Source organism: Anser anser (genome assembly GCF_964211835.1).
Source record: "Anser anser genome assembly, chromosome: 2".
NCBI classification, from domain to species: Eukaryota; Metazoa; Chordata; class Aves; order Anseriformes; family Anatidae; genus Anser; species Anser anser.
The window spans coordinates 45,117,297-45,139,090 of record NC_139721.1 but is presented as its reverse complement, the minus strand read 5'-3'; the positions used below and the strand labels follow the sequence as shown (position 1 = coordinate 45,139,090).

Below are 21,794 nucleotides of genomic sequence, written 5' to 3'. Positions count from 1 at the left end.
GTTTCTCTTCATAATAATCTGCTTAGACATTTGTTATCGGTAACCCCCAAACCAGAAGATTCAAGTCTGGAAAAGACTGTCTTATAAACTTCTTTTTTAAAGGAAAAGGATCCTTAAATTACATCGATTTTTTGGTACCAGAAAGCCTCCCAGTGGCATATAACAATTCTCCTATCAAAGAGCAGAAAAAAAAAAAAAAAGGACTTTTTTTTTTTTTCATAGAACTATGTAGTTTTCTCCTATATATATATAGGTTTTTCTCCTATCTTTCAACCAATAAACTGACTTCTGGAGCTAGAAAATTGTGATTTTCTCAACTTTCTCATTTTCTAAATGTAGGGGAAAGGAAACCCACAGTGTCTGATAAAATAGTAAAGCAAAATATAAAGGACTCAGTCTTTACAATGAGACCAACCTATAGAAACCCTATGTATGTAGTACGAATCAATAAGAAAGAGAAAACAGGCTACTTTCTCTCACTCTTGTGTAGATGATTGGGTAGGAAACAAGGAGGAGGCCACAAAACTCCTTGCATTCACATTTTGCAATTTTCATTAATTTGTTCCATATGCAGAATAAAAGGGGCCTGTTTCCATTGCAGTCTATCTCCCAAGCAACCGTGGAAAACATTAGTGTGCCTTCTACCTTTGTACAAATCCAAGCATAGCAAAGAAAGAACAATGTGCATAGTTCAACAGAACATTTCAGCCTGCCTTCACACACCAAAGATGTAAGATGCAAGCCAAAAGACATTGTAGTGACAGTGACTGTGCATGCCTCAGATACCCAATGTCAGATGTGATGATGTTCACTGGACATTAGAAATGACATTTCATATTATTTTACTGACAAAACTGGAGAGAGAGAGAGAAAGAAAGAAACATGCTGAAATTCATTCTACCTCACTCCGGAGAGATGGAGTCTATCTACGGCTAAAGTCACATGCACTTCTGGAAACTGGATTCATGTAGTATCAGATTATAACAGGTTAATCTGTTTATATTATTATTATTATTATTATTATTATTATTATTATTTTATTATTATTATTTTCCCCAGTCAGACCACTTGGATTCATTATGTTTTCTTCAGTAATGGTAAGCCCTAGTAAAACGGATGTTGCAAGATGCTACAGGTGAACTAACCACCAGAGATGACTAAAGTTTTACCTAGAGTGACATGCAGGAACTTCAAATGACTCTTCACTCTGCATCTCACATGTGCTCTGACTTTCAGATCCCAGGCAAGGTTATAGGCTCTAAATGCCGTCTTAGACTGGGACCTTTCTTACATATAGCCTGCCAGGCTAACCTGCAGTGGTGTAAATGCATCCAGTGCAATAATAGTTTGGTTTCAATAGCTGGAGACGAACAGCCCTTGGCAGTGGCCTATGACAACAATACTGTTATTCACATTAGGCCAAAGGGGAAAAAAAAAAAAAAAAAAAAAGCTTAAGAAACACTTTAAAAGTCTAGCATTAAAGGAGTAACAGAAAGTAAGAACTTCCATTTAGAAATTCCATGAAAGCTCTGCAGTGTTGTGAGCCACTGTAACTATAATGCTCTGCGCATTAGAATGCAGTATTATAATTGAAGGTCACTGCTTGCAGCAAACATTATTTACTGTTCTCTCCTTTAAAATTGGCTTTCTTTGCAGACTTAGAGAAAAATTACTAATCTTGTATACTTCTCCATGCAGCCAGTTGCACACTCGAGCAAATCATAACTGTAACCATTTATTGCAGCTTTTCAATACTTAAAGGGGGATTATAAAAAGATGGACAGCAACTTTTTGCTCAGTCAGATAATGACAGGACATGGGGGGAATGGTTTTAAACTAAAAGAGGGGAGATTTAGATTAGATGTTAGGAGGAAATTCTTCATTCAGAGGGTGGTGAGGCAATGGAACACGCTGGCCAGAGAAGATGTGGATGCCCCACCACCAGAGGTGTTGAAGACCAAGTTGGAAGAGGCCCTGGGCAACCTGATCTAGTGGGTGGCATCCCTGCCTATGGCAGGAGGGGTTGGAACTAGATAATATTCAGATAATATTCAAGGCCCATTCCAACCAGAGCCATTCTATAATTCTGTGATAACGCATATTAACTTGGCCTACCATACATCCAAAGGGACAGAAGGCATCCAGTTTTACTATCACAGATTTTGTCTGAGAGAAAAAAAGAAGACAGCGGACTGCCCACAATTAGTAGGTATGTGGACAAAATGGACACATGGTGTGTGTCTCCTTGTTACCTCACTTTATTGTATCTCCTAGGCATTCATGACCAGTAGTACATGTTTCTATCTGGGAAATCCCAAACAGAAGTTTTACATGTGAGGAATGTCCTTTGCAATACACTCATGATGAAGTGTTTATTAATCTAGGTAGAATATACAGCATAATATAAGTATGGCGGGTTATCTCAAAAACCTATTTTCCCATACTATATCACAATAACTTTGTTATCCCAATGCAGAAAGAACAAAATCATTTAATAGGATTGGGCTTGCTATATTTCATGAAATAAATGATGTGGAAGAGATAAAGTTATATGAGTTTTCAAGATAAAATATATGGTGTAAGAAAAAACAATAACACAAGAATCTGAAATCAAAAATCTCATTGCTTAACTATTTAAATTCAAAGAACTGCATTTGCAGAGCATTTACAGTGAGTAATTTTATAAGTCTTCTGCAGTACAGAGATTCAGTCTTGTAAAGATATATACATACCTATTTTTGCAACTAGGCAGTGTTTCACTGATTTCAGTATAGCCCTAAATGGTTGTAAGAAGTTATATTGCTCTGAACATCTGGGTCTTACTGGAGGATCACTTCCCTAATATCAGCTCAATAAAAACATATAAAACATATATATACTCATAAATGTATACATACATACTTACATATACATATATATATATCGAAGACTGTGAAAATCCATTTCTTCCTTGTGTAACATTTTTTCAGTTAATGGTAAACATTCTGGACCAGATTTTAAGCTTACGTTACAATTTGGCAACCCTCTTCACCCCACAGAGAATGTGGTCCTTTTACACAAAGAAGTTACCACACATGCTCGCTGCCTGAAACTGAGGGTTCGAAGAGAAAGTTTAGATTGTCCTCTGAAGTATAATTCTTGTTTAAGGAGTGTTGTCAACATCAGTTTTTAAAGTCATATTCTAAAGTGACTAAATAGAGCATTCTTCAGATAACAACCCTACTAGTTTTCAAAGTTGAATTAAAATTTGTTCACAGGATTATCTAATCTCCAGTTATTCATCAGAGTCTTTTCAGACAAGGAAACCTGATTTATTCCCCCCAAATATATATTCCTTACAAATCACTAATGATTTTCTCTGTGTACATTAGATAGCACTGATTTTAGGAAAATGTTAATTATCCCTGTTTCAGCATCTGGTACTCCATCACTCTTTCACAATGAGGCCTCTATCTAGAAAACTTTCTACATAGCATAAGCATATAACTGCTTAAAATGGGTATTGACAAGATGGATATTCTAAAATTCAGAGTTGCACAAAGAAGTAACCAATTTCATAAAACATTTGCTAATTACCTGTCAGATTTAGAAAGAAAATATGATGGAAACACTAACATTTTTTTTCTCCAAATAATACTGATCATATTTCTGCAGCATGTACAAAATAATCAGTCAGAACTGTATTGGTAAATGGTGGAGCCGACCACTACTTGTGAAAGAAAAATTCTTGAAAATAGTATTGTACAACCAAATACCTACAATACAGTGTAAGAAAACTGATCGTTTCCAGGAAAAAATAAGCTCAGACATCTGTGATTTGGTGGAGGAGGTAAAATGTGATGAAAAAAATAATTTGTGGGTTTTTTTTTGATTGGTTGATAGGTTGGGTTTTTTTTGTTTGTTTGTTTTTTGGCTCTGATGTGACAGTGTAAGTGACCTTTAAACCTAGAGACAGGCCTGAATTAATGCAAGTTGACCAGGAAAACTGGGGCTTCAAGTTAATTAAAACATAGATGTTGCAGTATCTAAAAAGGTGATTCAGACAGAGCAGGTAGGAAACACATCAGCCAAAAAATCTTCCCAGTTCCGTCCCTTTGCTTGTGGGTTTCACAGATATTTGGCCAGCTCAGGCAAGCAACATCTTCTGCAGGCTGAATAGGCCATTGTAGAAGCTGAAGGAAGCATAATGTATTACGACCTGTAATGCTAGCCCAATTATTTAAAATATATTTCCCCTTATTAAGAAAACAGATATTTTCATCACTAGTTCCTCATGTAACTTTTCTCAGTTCATCCACATAAAGATAGGATAAGAATTCCACATTACAGTAAGTGGCATATCAATTTGATATTTGGTGAACACTACAGATGATTTTTCTCATGAAAACATGATTAGAGGTTATGCTAAACACATTTGCTCACCCATCACTACTAATGATGCCATTACTCAGGTCTAATCATGGCTGATAACAGTACAGCTGTGAATGGATGGAGGTCAGAAGCTGTGAGGGTGCTCTTAGATGCTGGGAGAACTCCTAGATGTATTCAACAAACACCCCATGTACTTGATATATTCTGGGTAAAAAGGGTAGTTGGCAGGTAGTAAATTATAATTTTGTCTTATTGTCAACCCTGCTTTTTTTTTTTCTATTGTTTTGTTTCCTTTTTGGCAGAAAATTATAAAATTCTGGCTAGTTCCTTGTGACTGCCTTGCTCAAGTGCATCATATGGGTACTGCAACCAACTAGGAGTCAGATTTTATACTTTGTTCAAAATGATTCAGCTCAATAACAGCCAGAACACTCTTCTGGAGGAGCCCAGTATCCTGAATCACCAAGGGAGCACGAGAGGATCTCCTTGATCAGATCTAGGGCTTGTAAAACATTCTGTGACTCTTTGGCATATAAGATACTGCACAAGATAAACCAGTAGTAATGATTTATGTAAGTGTATATGCATGTATATGAAACACTGAGGTGTCGTATAGCCCATTCTGTTCTAATACACGAATGATTGTTGTTACTTCTAAAAACATTCTGTAATTACTTTTAAATTTAAAAAGAGCAGAATATGTCTGTAAAATAAGAATGCAGCCACAAAAACATTCTTTTACTCTACAATTAGCTTACAAACCTCTAACATTATTATTTATTTTTTTAAATCCGGGGAGTGTTATTCCTGAAGTCTTCACTCCATATTTAATAATCTTTACTGCATACTTAATAAATCATACGTTTAAATGAACTGTAAACATCAACATGAGTTTCACTAGGACAAAAAGGGGAGGTGAATTTGCATATTGTTCACAGTATAGAGTGGGTAGAATGACAGTGAGTGATGAAAGAGTATATAGATGTGGGGGATGATTCAGGCCTCTTAAAATTTGTAGAATAACAAAGAATGAGATAGCTTTGATTGTCATCTCAACTCATTACAAACAGATTTTTAACGCTTTTCAATAACATTTTTTTTTCATCTGAGTTGGAACTGATTAAAATTGGAAATGTAACATTAGGCTATATTCTTGTCTTAGCTACAAACGAGTCCCACATTAAAATTCCTCCCTTCCTTCACCAAGCTTATTTGTGTATTTACAGGAGTAATGGCAGAAGCAGTAATGTACCTCAGGCAAGAGAGCCTGTGTGTCTATCATTATTTGGGTGACTGGCTTATAGAAGGTTCACTGGAACAATGCGCCCTACAGCAAATGAAAATACCATTCGTATACACCAATTTGGGACTCGCTGTGCAATAGTCAAGGTACTGAGTAAATCCAGCACTGGAGTGTATACACACTCTAAGACTACAGCTATTCAGAACATTTGTTCTAGAAATTTTAACCTTATTAAAAATGTTCTGAACAGCTGTAGTCTTAAATAAGCTTAAAGTCATAAGTCTTAAAATAAAACTTATTTAAGACTAAAGTTTTAAATAAGTTTAAAGTTGCTTAAATAAGTCATAAATAAGTTTTCATTAAAATTTGATGGAGAAATTTTGGGGATATATGATTTGCTCAACTAGAATGGCCAAGAAAGAGAATGATTAACAATCACCTATATGGTCTCCCTTTTTTATACCCACCAAAACCAGACACTTGAGTTAACATTTCAAATTTTTATTTTTACTCCACAGGCAATGGAGACAGGAGTTAAAACTTTACTGTAAATAACTGTTGTTCTTCAGACATCAGTTATGTACAATCCCTTTCAGAATAAACTAGTAAAAGTGGTTTTCCATATCACTCCTATTTCAAAGCTCTGCAAAGAATGTGGCAGTTCAAAGTATATCTTGCCAGGTTATTTTGTAGTGTGCTACTGAAAGCTACTGACCAGCATTAATACTATTTGGATCCAGTACTAACATCCCATTACTGTCGCTGTAAAAGAGGTAATCCAGTTGGGAGTTAAACAAAACAAAACAAAACAAAAAAACAAAAACAAAAAAAAGCAGGAACTTGTCACCAATAAGAGCAGAGCAGATCAATGGATAATTTCTATGATACAGGCCATTTCTTCACCCTCCCTACAGTATGCCATCATGACAAATATCTTTTTATCAAGCTAGCTGTCTAGTCTATAGGATTTCTCTTTATTCACAATATAACCACCCTTGCTTCTCCTTACCCACATAATGGTAACTACAGAGAAAAGCCCTTAGGGGATTTCAGCTTCTTAAAGCAAACTTGTCAGTTTTCATTCAGGATAGGTGCCTGCATAATACAAACAATCAGGAAGGAACCAAATCAGTTCCTTTCAGATGTTGTTAATTCACATGTAGTAATTTGTTTGGGTATACACACTTAACATTCATGCAGATTCATTCTACGGATACATAATACATGTAATGAGATGGTCATCTATAAATATACATATAGATATGTATCTCAGTACATATACATATGTATATGTATTACATTACATACATATTTTAATATATATATATATTTAAAATGAATAATGTAGACAGTTCTCAGTAAATGAACTGACAAAATTTATGCCTGATGGAGAACTGCACTGATATTTTTTTCCAGGGTGAGCACATTATATATGCCTATATATCTATATATACACACCCATGTACACCCACACACAATGTACTTATGCATCATATATGTGCAACAGAGCATACAAGTCTGTGTATAGCATTTGAGAAATGATGTGACAAACATTAGACACATTGCATAAATGCATAGCTGGGAATAACCTTCGGTTTGGCCTCACAAATCTTTTCCTTTTCTAAGCTACACACTTCATATCTGGAGCATGTGGAAGCATCTTACCTTGCTTCCATTTTCTCTTGCCTCCCGTTCCATCTTGAGATCAGAAATTAGGAGAGTCTTGTATTTGTTCTTTCCATTACTGTTGTGATCATCTAGTCTGTATTCTGAAGTCAGCTGAGCAGAGAGGGGACTGTCACTCAGGTTCAGAGGCTGCTCATCCTGCTCCAGATTTGTTTTGCCATTACTGTTGGTTTCTGCCATCTCCCTGCAGTGTGTTCCCCCTGAAGCATTGGAACTGTGTCCCACGGTCTCATTGCCATTAAAACTCTCTGCGGCTGAATCATCTATTAAAAAATATATATTTTCAGTCACATGCCACATCATCATCTCTGTCCAGTTCAAACATAGTTTATACGTTCACAATGTTTTTAAAAATAGAAGTAAAATGTTTTATATTACTAACACCAGTACATTTCTGCAAAATGTGCACACACACTCCTCCATATTTTCAAGTGAAAACTTTAAGTAAATCCATAAAATATTACTAAGTTAAGGGAAATGATCTGGGCTGACACCTTAGTGTCACTGTGTACACAAAAGCTAAGTATCACACTGGATTTTTAGGGAAAAACTGACAAAGTCTGTCTTAATCCATCTGTTTGTCCATATGTCTATGGATCTATTTATTCTTATACCATGTTCACTACTGCAGTACTGCATATTTCTGAAGTGAACAGAGATGCACATGGTATTGAGAGAGACTCTAGCTCTCAGGTTTTAAGGGTGCAGAGCAGCATATGTCATATCCATAAACATCCTCTTACAAAGATACAATGTAAATATATCTGATGTATTCACTGCTGGCAGTAGCGATTATACTTGGAAAGTCAACTCCAGAAGCAGTGATGCTCTATTCATTTTGCCCATGTGTTCATTCATTTTGCTCATTTACTATGTGTCACAATACATTTTAAAATACTGCTTAATAACGGTTTAAATTATCAATCAGCCTAAGAGTTACACATGAAAACTCTGGATGTGGTGTTGTTAGTATTAAGATTTTACAGCTAAATTGTCTGGTTAACATGTGTCTTGACATGCTTCTGGGTTTGTGTATCCGGTGTTTGTCAGCACTGGAATTTGCCAACTGTGCTAATTTCTCAGCCACTCTACTGCTAAACGGTCCTTTGGCTATTTAGTAAAACAATTCATCCTTCAGTGGATGAAACAGCTGCAGAATTTGGACCTCAGCTTGCTTACTTGTTCTCCAAAGCCCCTCTTGTGTGGCAACTTACATGGTTTAGCTAATGGTGCAAACTCCTGCCCAGGGCTCTACAAGCCTATGTTTATCACAGACAGTGAAGCTGGAATCAAAACTGGGGGGTTAGCAGCCAGGAATGTGTACAGACTGAAACTGGAGGTACAAGATGAAATGGACCTTAATATATTAGTACCTGAATGTAACAGCTGCTATTGTGACCTCCTAAACATCTTCCATGGAAAAGAAGCAAACACATTCATATACACATGGAGTATAGAAAGACACAAGAATATATTCTTGAAGGGATGTGCTCAAAAATACTCACACTTTAAATTACGATTGACCAAATTGTTGACTCTCCACAGTTAATATAGCATAAAACAACTATTCACAATTATTCAGATCAGAATTTAAAAAGTGAAGAAAATACTGAATTAATAGTTAATGTTCTAATTCAATTTAGTACTTAGAAAGCCATAGGTGAGCCATCATACATCAGTGTCTTGCTTGCTGTACTCATCCAACAGTACTATGTCATAAGATATAAATTCTGAAGATTTTGTTTTGTAAACCTGTAAAAAAAATCTAGTCTCATGAAAATATATAATAAAAAGCATACTGTATGTGCTTTTACTCTGGAACAGTTTTGGAGTTTACTAAATGTTTTAAAATTAATGCCTTAAAAAAAAAAAGTCCTCTTTTGATATGTACCACTTTTACATTACCTCGCATGTAAATATAAATGTATATGCAGTAAAAGACACAGTGTTCCAAGAATAGGATTTTTAAATGCATACAACTTTATCTGCTAGGCGCCAACATAGCTTGCAACAGATCAATGGAAACATTTTCATTTTAAGACGTGGGGCTACATGAAGACGTCAGTGACATAAATGAATAAGGTGAAGAGGTAGAAAGAGAAACTTTCTACCATGCCCTGTGACTTAAGTCTTACAGAGCCTTAATAATAATACATTAATAATAACAATGTTTTAAAAAAGGTTACATTTCTTAATGCAACTTCAAAAATAAATACAGAAGTTTACAATTCAAGACTAGAAAATGGCATTATAATATGGGGGATTTTTTTTTTAAACAAATAACTGTATTTATTACTCATTTTAAAAGCTCTGAAATATCAGGAAAAAATATTTATTTAAGAGAGAAATGCTTTGGTTACTGATGAGTCATATTTAGGACAGTTAACAGAAAATTGGCTTCTTGATTAGCAGTTTAACAAGTGACAGTTAGTTGCAAATTAATTAAACCAATTGCTGAATTGTTCACCAGGTAGGGGATGCTCCTCCCTCTGAAGAATTCAGAATATTCCTTATGGTTGGGAACAATAGGAGAAAAAAGTGAGTACCAGAGGATGCACACACCCAACTAAAAGCTGGGGGCACTGCTTTCTCTGCAGCACTCAAATCTGATCCCCTAGGACACTTTTGTCTGCTGGCATCTGAGTGTCCTGGATCACACAGCACAGAGGAGACACTAAAAGGATACAGATGGCTAAATGAGAATGATGGAGTAGGAAGGGAGCTGTGTCTGGAGCCAGATCCAGCAACACTGAAGTCCAAAACAAGGCTGTTAGCTTTGGCTTGTAATCATAAACAATAAAGCTTTCTCTTTCCTTTTTTTTTTCTATAAGAGGAATGGTTGACAACTAAAACTTGTATGTGTGACCATCACAATGTGACAGAAAAAAATAAACAGACCCTTTATACTTGTTCTAAAATACAACCATTGAAAAACTCCTATGCTGAATAAATATTGTCACGTATTATATTACTTTGAAATAATAATACAGTAGATACATGACTTTGGCTTTTCTTAGCAAATGTTTTGTTACTTGATGGTAAATCTCAGTCCTACTTTGAAGTCAAATAACTGGCTTTTACAGTCTTTTAACCTTGCTTGTTAGAAACAGGAAAGATTGTCAGGAAAATGTTCAGGAGCGTGGTTGCAATGGCTATAAAGCTCACTTTTGCAAATAAACATAAATATGTAAAAAAAAAAAAAAGGTCAAGAAAAAAATAGTGATTTTGTGCTGGTAGTTCCTTACAGATGTTACTGAGGTAAATAAGTTACAAGTTTTAGTGCGTTTGTCATTCCTGGGCAGGTGGTCTGTTTTGGCCAAGAACGAGGCTACTCTAAAGTTGGAGTTAATCAGTGCCTGAGGTACACAAACACAAACCACATCAGGACTAATTAGTTTGGGGAAAAAAGGCAAGGAGGGTTGGCCTGGGAGAGGAATAGCACATTCCCCAAGGCAGGGCTGCTCTCCTGACAGGGCCCCGACACCTACCGGGCCTGCAAGAGCACATGGCTGATGCATGGCCACCAAGGGGCAATGCAAGTTTGGTGGGAACTTGTCCCATGGACCTCTCTCACTGGTGGCCACCAACTCTCAAGAGGTCAAGAGGCAAGATCTCACCCTGTCGCTTCACCCTGCAGTGGCTTGCACGCAGGGTTTGCTTGCAGTTTGCTTTCCTTTATTGATCACCACAAAGCAGCAACAGTAAGCTGATGTGGAGAAAAGCCTGTTCCCTTTCCAAATATGTTTTATCACATTTTGCAGGGGCACAACAGCTATGGGCATGCAAGCTCAGGAAGGCTCAGGGAGCTGAGGCTTTGTTCAGCTATGGCTGCCCATGCGTGTTTCCCCAGAGTAGCTTGCCAATGGCTGTTGCTTCATGAAGGACACCACTAATTGCGGCCACCACAGGGGAGAAGCCAAAGGTGCATCCCCAGGGTGGTAGAGAGATGTGGACAGAGAACATGGCGGCACCCCTGGGTCCTCCCATCACCATGGCAGCTGTTGGGGCCTGACTGGTCCTGGCCTCCAGCACGATCAGTCCACGCCTGGGTAGTGATCACACTGCTGATGCAAGGAGAACATGTTTTCGAAATATGCCTTATGTTTATGGGAAGACCTTCAAGGAAGCAATCCACAGCTGCACACACCAGGAGCTGAAAGGAGAGGGGCAGAGGGTGTTGTGAAAGAGGCAGAGGGAAGAACTCACATCTTCATCTCCTCCCCAGGCCACCACCATCCACAGGCATCAGCCATGCTAGTGAATAATGGCTTCATCAAATACTGCTGCCCAAGGCAGGATGTCTCTTTAGGAACTCAGCAGTTTTCAAACCTGTACCCTAGCATACCGGAAGGCTGGAAGCCCATCTACAACCATTTTTATTAGTTATGCCTGAGAATGGAGAGTGTCTGCAAAACAGGTGTTTCACTTCTCAGAAACAGTCAGCGGGTGCCTCAGCTACACAGAGAGACCCCATCCACGGATTAAAGACCATCACTGCTCAGAGAAAGACTAATTGCAGAGGGAAGGTATCTTTGGACGGAGTAGCACGCTGCTTCCTGCTGAACCAAAGAGCACTGTCCAGCCTTCAGCACAAACTTCTCTCTCACATACTGATAATTCTTAAACCTGCTGTTGCCAACATCTCCTGCTCCCGCCTTGCAGAGTTCCACACTGATCCCCTGTTCTGACTAGCACCTCTGGGCATCATCATTCCGAGTACTCTTTGTTAGGAACAACTCTCAAAACAAAAACTGCAGTGATATTCCTACCTCATGTCAGTTTCTCATTATTCGTCACATTGCATCAGAGCTTCCAGTTCATCCTTCTATATTGTCATGAGGCCAACCAGACACAAAATAACACCAGCTTTGTTTTTGTATACTTCAAAAGCCCAGAGTCATGCCTGAGAACTTTCCAAGTTCATTGCAGTCACCATTGTGTTAGATTCTTTCCCTGATTTCAAAGGAAACTTGAAAGATAAGACAATGCCAAGAAAGAAATCCCAAACAATACACTCAAACAGGTGCTCTGAATATGAGATTTGATTCTCAGAACTGTTGCATTCTTCACTCCAATTATCCACCACAAACTTTCTCATTAGCACAGCCTAAACATTTGCCAAAACTCAGTTTCTCTGTATTTTACGCCTTGTATTCTGCAGGTGATTTCCATGACAGTTGACAGTTTAAGAACACTGATTTAGAGCAGGAAATCAGGTCTTAATTTAAAGGGTTATGTTCTCCTGCCAACAATGTGTAGATTTATGAATGGTCAAAACCCACATTTTACTAGAATTAGAGAATCTCCTGTTACATGTTAAAATACAATTCTTCCACATAGAAAGAACTGTCTTTAGACCAGATATGTCAAATGCTCAACACTGTTCTCAGTAAGTGTTCTCTTAAAGGAAAGCAAGTTGAAGAGTGCATGAAATCTGACTAGAATAACAAGTCCCTCAAACACCAGTTTTCTGAGAGCACAAATTTAAGATCTGAACTCTGATATAAGCATCACTGAATTACTGTAAACCTCAAATGCATACAAGTGTTGCTTATTTCCTTGAGAGAAAAATCTACAGATGTTTTAAAGGATCTCTTGCATTGTTGTTAACAAACAATTTTGTACTATAATTCACCCAGACTTTTCATATTCCTTGCAGGTAACTCAAGGAGAGAGTCAACAAATCATTCTATATAAAGGCAGATCTCTGAATAAATCATCTCTCTTCCTCAAATTACTTGTCAAGCTGGAATTCAGTTAATATTTAGAGTATACTTGACTAGTTTCTATAGTTGAGATTTGTAATGACAACTGCCTGAAACTTACTGCTTATTTTACTAGTCAGAAATCCATAGTGTTGGCCTTCAGCTCTAACAACAGCAATGTGGCACAGTCCCACAACCATACATCACCCAGACGCTCAGATCTTCTGAAAAGATGGTGGTGGGTCAAGAAGCTAATCTGTCTCATTAATGCCAAGAATGAAATGAGAACCCCATGATACCAAAGCAGCTCTAACACAGCAAAGCAGATAGCTTATTTAGGAAGCAGACAAAAACAGAGGAAAAGGCAATTAACCTTACAGCAGCTTTGGCTCTCTTGACGCAAATTTGACCATATGAGTGGGGGTCGTACAAGCTAGCACCATTTCTGACAGTAGTGAGCCTGATTAATCACACCAAATTAAGACGGCTATTGTTGGGGCCACTTTGCTTGTCTTGCTCTAAGAAGTGGAGATGGGATAAGGGCACATATGCAGCCCAAACACACCCTGATGCTTGCAGACTCCAAGGTAGCATGCACACAAGGTTAAATGAACACTTTGAGTGGGTTGCCAGTTGACAGAGTATCTCTGAGAGCTACAGTTACTGTAAGGTGGGTAATGGTTCTTTCTAAAAGGAGGAGGTTGGATATGAGTGAGCTAAGTGGGAAGAGTGAGACTGAAGCTTGTGCAAGTGCAGGCTGTCTGTCATAAAAACCACTCACAGATTGCCTACCAAAGTCCTGTATGATGAAAGTTGCTTTAAACTCTGGGCTATATACCAGCAGCCCAGGTCTTGGTAAACAACAGCTTACACCCTTAGCAATCTGATTCATTTGAGCAGGACCATTTGCAACAGACAATATTGCAGACCAAAAAGTGACAGACTCCAGACTGGTTTTGAGTTACAATGCTGTTCTCTTTAAACCTTTGGCTTCATCATTGCACTTGCTTTAACTTTTTCAATGTTAAAATACAACTTTGATTAAAATAATATGCTACAAAAGCAAACATTTGAAACTAAGTTAGTTACATTCTTTCTGTAATTCCACAAACCCAAGTCACACTACCAATCCTTCAAAACTGGAGCTATTGAAAAAAACTCTCTACTAGTGGCAACCAATGGCAGGCAATTTTGGGAGAGGAACACAGTGAATCAGACAAAAGGTGGCATAGACTACTGACTCACAGAAACTTCTGTAGTACAAAATAATTACAGAGACTTTTCTAAAGGAACTAACAAAAAAGCGAGGTCACATTTCACTCCCACCACTTCTCACAATGACCATTTAATATCAATTTGTCACAGTTATGTATTCGGTTATGCTTCATTTATATCACAAGTCATGTTTCAAGCATGAGTTCAATACATAACTTAAAAGCCAGTCAAAATCAACTATATGTATTCATCTTCTCCATTCCCATTCATATTATGATAAAGAACAGCAGGTGAATTATTGGAGGTACAAAGGTGATTTCAGACCCTCTATTATTTCCTGTTTCAGAAAGTATAAGAATGGCCATAGCTGGTTAGATCAAAAATCCACTTAGTCCAACATCCTATCTCCAGCAGTGGTTATTAGGAGATGTTTAGGGAAGAGAATAAGGCAAGTGTATAGAATTCTTCCCCCTATGGCTTGCCCAGCCCCTCGTGATTTTCAGCTCAAGGTCTTCCTAAGCTGGAGGTGGTCTCTGTGAGCATACTGACACTCAACAGATTTATTTTCCGTGCAAATATCCAGTGTCTCTTTGAACCTGTGTAAATCGCAAGCACCCTTCTCTGCTACTCACAAAAGTTACTACCACTGTTTCCACTGAAATGTCAGTACTGTGGCAAGGAAACAAGGAGCTGGAATTAAGAGGTGGGCAAGGGCCTTTCAGATGACAGGAGTCGGATGATGTGCAAAGAACTCAGTCTCTTCATTCTCAGTGGGACTGCATTTGCTTCATTGCAGGAATATGTATTAGTCATCCTCTTCAGCTAACATTACTAACGTTAACATTTTTTTTCCTCCTTTTGATACAGGTAGCTTTCCTGACACGGGTGGCTTTTGTGAATTCAACTATGGAACTTGCTGCACTTAAATTTGAGCCTGCAATTTCCATCAGTTTCAATGTGATGCCAATCAGTGAACTCCTCACTGCTGTTTTCAGTGGTGGCAGATTAGGTCAGGAATAACTTTTTGTGATCACTCACTGTATCAGTTTATGAAAAAGGTGAAGAAAAAAAAAATACAAAACTAATCCTTTGCCATTGTCAGTGAGGGTACAGTAAGTTAAGTTTTATAGGTTTGGTATACCACATGCACATACACTGTGGAATCAGCTTTCTCCAGGCTGTAAATCTTATTTTGTTATTAAACAAACAAACAAAACAGCAACAACAACAAAACCAGTAATTAACAAGTTTCCCATGGATAAATGTCTCTATTTTCTTGGTGCAGGCACAAAACAGGCAGATCATTTTATTCAATTATAACATTAAATAAGAGAACAGTGAACAACTGCCACTCCATGGCATCAGCAGCTATCAGCAAAATAATACTTCCCTGTCAGTCACAGCACTGATAAGTGTTAGAGAAGGGCTCATTTATAAATCTTGAGTGCTGCAAGCTTACTTTGCCTGCAGAGCTCTGTTCCTGCATACACACAAGGAGATGAAGCAGAATGGCTATTAGGAGGGTACTGCACATGTAAATAACCAATTCAATAGCTCACTGGGTGCACAGTAGTCTTATTATCACTATGCATCTAGTTCGTACTTGTGCTTTGGCATTTCCACATCAAAAGACATGGCCCACACTGCATCTGGGGAGAAAAATCTCTCATTTTCTCTTTATTCTGGAGAAACCTCTAGGGCACTGTTGTGGTGAAAGCTCTGTCAAGCAGTTCTTGATATAGAAAACCTGCAATTCTTCTAAAAGTTATTAGTCTGTATATCTGACATGCAAAATGTCATTTGGCATTGAAAATTGTAGCTTAGAGCTCCACCTCTGGACAAGCATTGCAGGAACAAGTTCTCAGCCTGACATTTGAGTGGTGCCAGACGTATGGACTTGTACTCGTCCTCAACAGGACTACAGGCTTAAAAAGTTTACTGATACAAAACTAGGAATTGGCAGAGGCTGGGAGACAGAGAGGCAAGCAGGGTTTGGGATAGATCATCCCTTAGTTCTGAGGGAAATTCCAACTACAGACATAATACATCTACAAAAAAGGAAGTTTGAGACAGCAATGTGTTAAGAAAAAAAAAAAAATTCCTTAAAGTGAAAAGAAAGTTGCCCATCCTGGAAGAGGCTTATGCTTCTCCAGCTAAAGGCAGCAGCAGCAGCAGCCATTTACCACATCAAAAACAATGTGGTGTTGTGCCAGCAACAGACCAAAGAGTAACATGTAGGTTCAAGTTTGGTTCCTAAGCATCAACCCAAATGGGGCTGAAAGGAATTATGCTAAACTTATCTGCCACTTGTATCTAGTGCACATGTGCAGTGTCAGATTCTATTTTATCAGGATCTGCCAGAAGACAAAAGGAAAGACAAAATATCAAGTTGGAGTCAGTAGAGGAAATTCTCCACAGACTGCTTGCCCCAAATACTGGTGTTTTCAATAAAACCCTTAAAAATCTACAGTTCAGCTTGCCAGCTTTGGTGTGCTGAGTGGGTTCACACAGAGAGCAGTCTGCACTTCATTCTGGAAAGGTGAAGCCCTTAGCACAAGCTCAAGCAAGACCCGTGATTGCTTGACAGCTCTGCACCCCCTCAGCAAACCTCCACCTTCTTTTCTATAAAGGCAACAAGGCTGAACAACTAAGGCTCATTATAGACCACTCTGTGAGTAAAACTGGGAGAGAAAGAGGAGAGAAGCCTGGAGAGCAAACACAAATGGCTACTTTGAGCTTCATATAGCCTTAGCAACATTTAATCCAAACTCTTACTTGAGGCCCCAAACTTTACAGTATAAATTGCTGGATCTGCCTGTTTGCTTGTATTTCTAGTAGAAGTCTGAGCAGAAGTTTCCTCTTGAAATATGAATAAGTCATGTTTCTTAACATCCTCCCTGTCATTAGAAGATAACAAGTAAAACTAAGTCTTACATACCCAGTGAAAAAGAAGAGAATTCGGAAGAGATACCTGCACATGCCTGAACACAGGAGAACCAAGAGTACTGCTGAAGTTCAACAAATGCTGGGATTATATTTTAAGTTTTATTTTAGAAACATTCTAGAAAAGACTTGCAAAAAAAATTTTTTGCTTTATTTTTGTATTTTTACACAGTCTTAGTGGCTATAATGTAGCTATTTAGGTTAATAAAACCAAGCATAGTTCTAAGTTCAAAATGTCATTCTGACCCAATCAGACCTATATTTTGAGTCTCTCTATAATAAATTAAAGAGAGAGAGAGAGAGAGAGAGAGAGTTAATAGTATAGCTCTCAGGAAAAATATTTCTACAAATAATTTGGACTTACTGGACATATCACCATCAGGTTTGTACCTCTCAGGATTTCAAAATGTTAATTTTTGATGCTTTTACACAGGAAAGTACAGTTTAAAGACTTGTATCAAGTAAGCTAAAGATATTTTATTGTTATTCACAAGTGTACAATGAAAGTGAAGACAGAAAATGCTTAATTTCCTCCCATTTTGATATTTTTTCTCATTTTTATTTGATAATATTGGTAAAAGCAACCTGTTTTTTCTTATTTTCTTTCAAAATATTTGCTTTTCGCTCTAGAATAATTCAGTCACATCCTTTCCAACCACATTAATATATAGGCTTCTCTCCACTTACGTTAATATATAGGCTTCCAGGAAAAAATTCTAACTCAGTAGACAGAGTAAAATAAGTGCCTCTAATATTCATATACTGAAATTCAGTTTAAAAAGAGGTAATTAATAGGTAATTGAGAAGAACTAGTGGAAAAGTATATGAAATGGGAAGTAGGAACGTACAGGCTTTCTAGTTCTAGCACCATCAACAAAGAAATAAAACTTCCTTGATATGTTAGGAAAGTGAGTGTTAGTGAATTGTTAGGGTTGCTTTTTTCTTATTAAACTACCATAATGTAATTAATGTTTTTGCCAAGACAGAGTCTCAGTGAGTCAAGTGCAGGATTCTGTTACAGACAAACTGCAGTTCAGAAACTTGATAAATAATTCCAGGGCTTGGGAAGCTGCTATTACAAACCTGAGTAAATAATCATGTTGGGGGGATATAGTGTCCCCCTTGAATTCAGTTTGCTTTTTATCCTGTCACTCCAAAATGTCCCTGGCACTATGTACATTACTGTTTCCTGATTTGAGCATGCCTTGGGAAACTACAGTGAGTGGTCTCCTCACTGCTTGAGTTAAAGCAGTATTCTGGTCACACAGGAGAACACTTAATACCAAAATTGATGGCCTCTCTCCAACTGAAATGCAATCATTTTTGAATGATGCATCCACTATGCCTTCTTAATTTTATTTTTTACTATATCTGACAAACACAAGTTAAAAATATTAAGCTTCTACAAGGTTAAAACACCAGCCCAAACATCAGCAAAACAATGCAAAAGGTGACAACAGTCATCAGTGCTATTGAAGCTCTACCTGAACACAAAAATATTGCCACTGAGAAAAATGACATAACCACACCAGGATTCTCACCAGCATGTTGATTACAATTATAAACATCAAGCAGAAGGAAGAAAAACAGTGCTTAGCCTATCTTTGATCAGTCTGAAAAACCTCTCTCATGTAGTGAATGCCAGAATTGCCTTGAGAGATGTACAGGCATTATATGACAGTGTACTTCTAGTATTTTTTCCTACTAGCCTAGCGTTTTCCAATGACATGTCTCAAGACAGTATAATCCCAAATCATATAATGTAACCTTCATTGAAAAACACCAGATTTGCAAACTATGTCCATAAATACACATCCATGATTTGATGTCTATCACCAATTGGATGATACCAGATAGAAGACCATGGACTTTCCATAAGATGTTAATACTACAGCAAGGTCTTTTCTGCCTTCATTAAAGTCACCACTTTTAAATCCTGACTGCATCATACTACTGATACCGATAGACATGTTGGCTTCCAATCCAACTAGCAATATTAAAACATGCTCCTTCATTTTCAGAAAATATTTTCAGGAGAGATATCAAAGCCAATACATTCCTTACAATTCCTAAAGTATAGCAGAGCACTTGCTCATGCATCATCTACAAATCAACTAGAATAACAGGTATCTGAAGACAAAAGAGAATGATTTTGCTAGATAATCTGTCAGCATAATATCTCTGGTAAACCAAATTACTGTGATACAATGAGTAGAAAATTCAAAAGCCCAAAGGCTCTGACAAATAGCTCTGGTACATCCACTGCTATTCCTCTCTAGAGCTGCAGACTTAAAAATTTTAACTTTTGAGCCACCTGAGTAAAGTTTTTAAACCTTTACTTCCCCTGGACTCTGCAATGCAGTGGACTGCACTTGGGTGGGAAACAGAACAAGCATAAGAGAGTGCCTTGAACAAAAGTGTAAATGAAAGATGGCAAACCTGAAAACTTTTACATGAAGATTAAGAAGATTACCTTCTTGAGGAGCTAATGCCAGCAGAAACACTCCTATGTGTTCTTGGATATAATACTATTTCAGTAACTTTCAAAACTTTCCTTCCTTTTAAAAGTAGCCAGTTTGCCCTTGCTGAAATATCATCGTGACCTAGACTCAAAACCAAAATAAACAACAATGCCAGGAAGTAGAGCAAAACCACCGTTCTTCCATGAGAATCCATGAACGGTTTTGCAGTTCTTTGCAGACTGGGGAGATTTCTTATGAAAGAAACTAACTGGACCCCATTTCTACTTCATTTAAAGCCTTCTGGTGTCACTGCAGGATTCAGCTGTGGGGGAGTCCACTCAGGTATTTGTAGCACCTGCTTTTCCTGCACTTTACAGTATTGGTGAGGAACCATTACCAAAGAAAACAGAGTATTTGAGAAAGTTTTAATCACAGTGAATCAGTCTTGTTCTCACTAAAATTTTAACTATTTATGTACAAGTTAAAGCTCAAAGCACTAGAAAAGAAAATGATAAAGCCATACCCAACCACAATACCCACTCGGCCTCATTATAATATGGGATTGGGTAAGAATGAAGGACAGCATACAATTGTGAGAAATGACCATTTGTTGAGCTGGCCCAACTACTCTGTCTGTGGAAAGTGGCAGGCTGCTGCTGGTAAACAAAGCGTTCTGAGCGCAATGATGTTCTCTGTTGTCAAGCTAGCTAGGAGAGGAAAGGGGAACTTGGGTCGAGAGCACTCATGGAAATGCCTGGTGTTATTTTAAAACACAAAGTAGAGGACAATGATATTGCAAAATCCTCTATATAATTTGTTTTCTCTTTAAAATTTTTTTTGCAAACAAGATTGGTTGGCCCACAACACACTTTGCATCTTGAAGGGGTCATCCTTGTATGGCTACTTCAATCTAACTCAAATGCACATTAGGAACAGAAACAGCACTGTTTTTATTAGCGTATGACAAACCTGTTCCCAAGCTTCCAGAAAAATTGGACAATATAGAGTGTTTGCAAAACCAATGAAAACAATGAGTAACACTTGCTTTCTCTTCCTTAAATAAGATAAAAATGTCCATCAAAACACCAGGGTTCCTGGGAAGTTCTTTCAAATTCCAGATCATTGCTATGCAATTCTATCATCGCCTTCATAAACAGATCTCCTTCCTTCCTAAATAACAATGTACCAATTCTGAAGGAATTGTGTTTAACAGAAGCTTAGCTAAAATATTTAGAAGCAGAACATGGATCTGAAATGGGTTTGAGAATAGAATGAGCTCATTAATTCTGTGTGGAAGTTATTATCATTGGGTTAAGCAGAAAAGTTATCCATGCTGCAAAGTAGAACACATGGTATCAATCTTGATCATGAATAGAATGTTATTTACAATAACTATTACAATCTGGGTGGGCTCTTATTTTTGTATTTAGTGCAAAAGCAAACACTAATACTGATACTCAACAGCATGAAATGCCTAGAGTGTCCTCTTACACAGAACAGATTTTTCCTTTTCTGCAATTGTAAATAACTGCCATAAGAAGAAATAATACAACCAACGCAACAAAAAGTATAATCTAAGGTAAAGCTGGCAACAGTAAAAGTACTCCAATCAAATCTGTTACTTCCATTTCAAATACAAATTAGGGTGGAAAAGCTTGTTGGTGATGTTACCCAGAGGTGCTCCAGGTGTGGCAGCTTCTGAGATTGTTTCATTTTGGAATCACAAGAAGGCCTCAAGGCTAGATGCTGAATTGATCCAAAAATTGCAGATCAATCTGGGGAAAGCATAATTTTATTACCCCTGATTAAATGAGTGCAAGTCTCCAACATACAGTAAAATATTTACACAAAATGACCAATCATACTGCATACGTCAGTCCAAATACTTAAAAAAGTTTCAGCTGTCTAAGCAAAGAAGTAGTCGCCATCTTTGATCCTCCAACACATGAACAAAGACATGTTGGAAGACTCAAACGGCAGCCTTCCTAAAAGAAAACACCTCTCTTTATTAGCCTGTGTCAACTATAGCGGCTTCAATAGAGAAGCATTTAGAAAGCATTCTAAGAATATTGTCTTCCTCTTCAGAAAAGTTTGTAATACTTCAAAGTTATTCTTGGCATTGCTCTTTCTGCAAAGAGCTAAGTATAGTAGTTTGGTTCCTGTCTCCCC

At 37.6% G+C, this 21,794-nt stretch overlaps 1 protein-coding gene across 10 annotated transcripts in view; it reads right to left on the bottom strand.

The window, feature by feature from the left end:
• NOL4 (nucleolar protein 4) overlaps positions 1 to 21,794 on the bottom strand; it is a 191,058-nt gene that overhangs the window by 77,955 nt on the left and 91,309 nt on the right. For all 10 annotated transcript variants that reach the window (XM_083823471.1, XM_083823465.1, XM_083823470.1 and 7 more), the window contains one exon: positions 7,280 to 7,563. In XM_083823471.1, the coding sequence (XP_083679597.1) occupies positions 7,280 to 7,563 (284 nt within the window). The remainder of the gene's footprint in view (positions 1 to 7,279; positions 7,564 to 21,794) is intronic.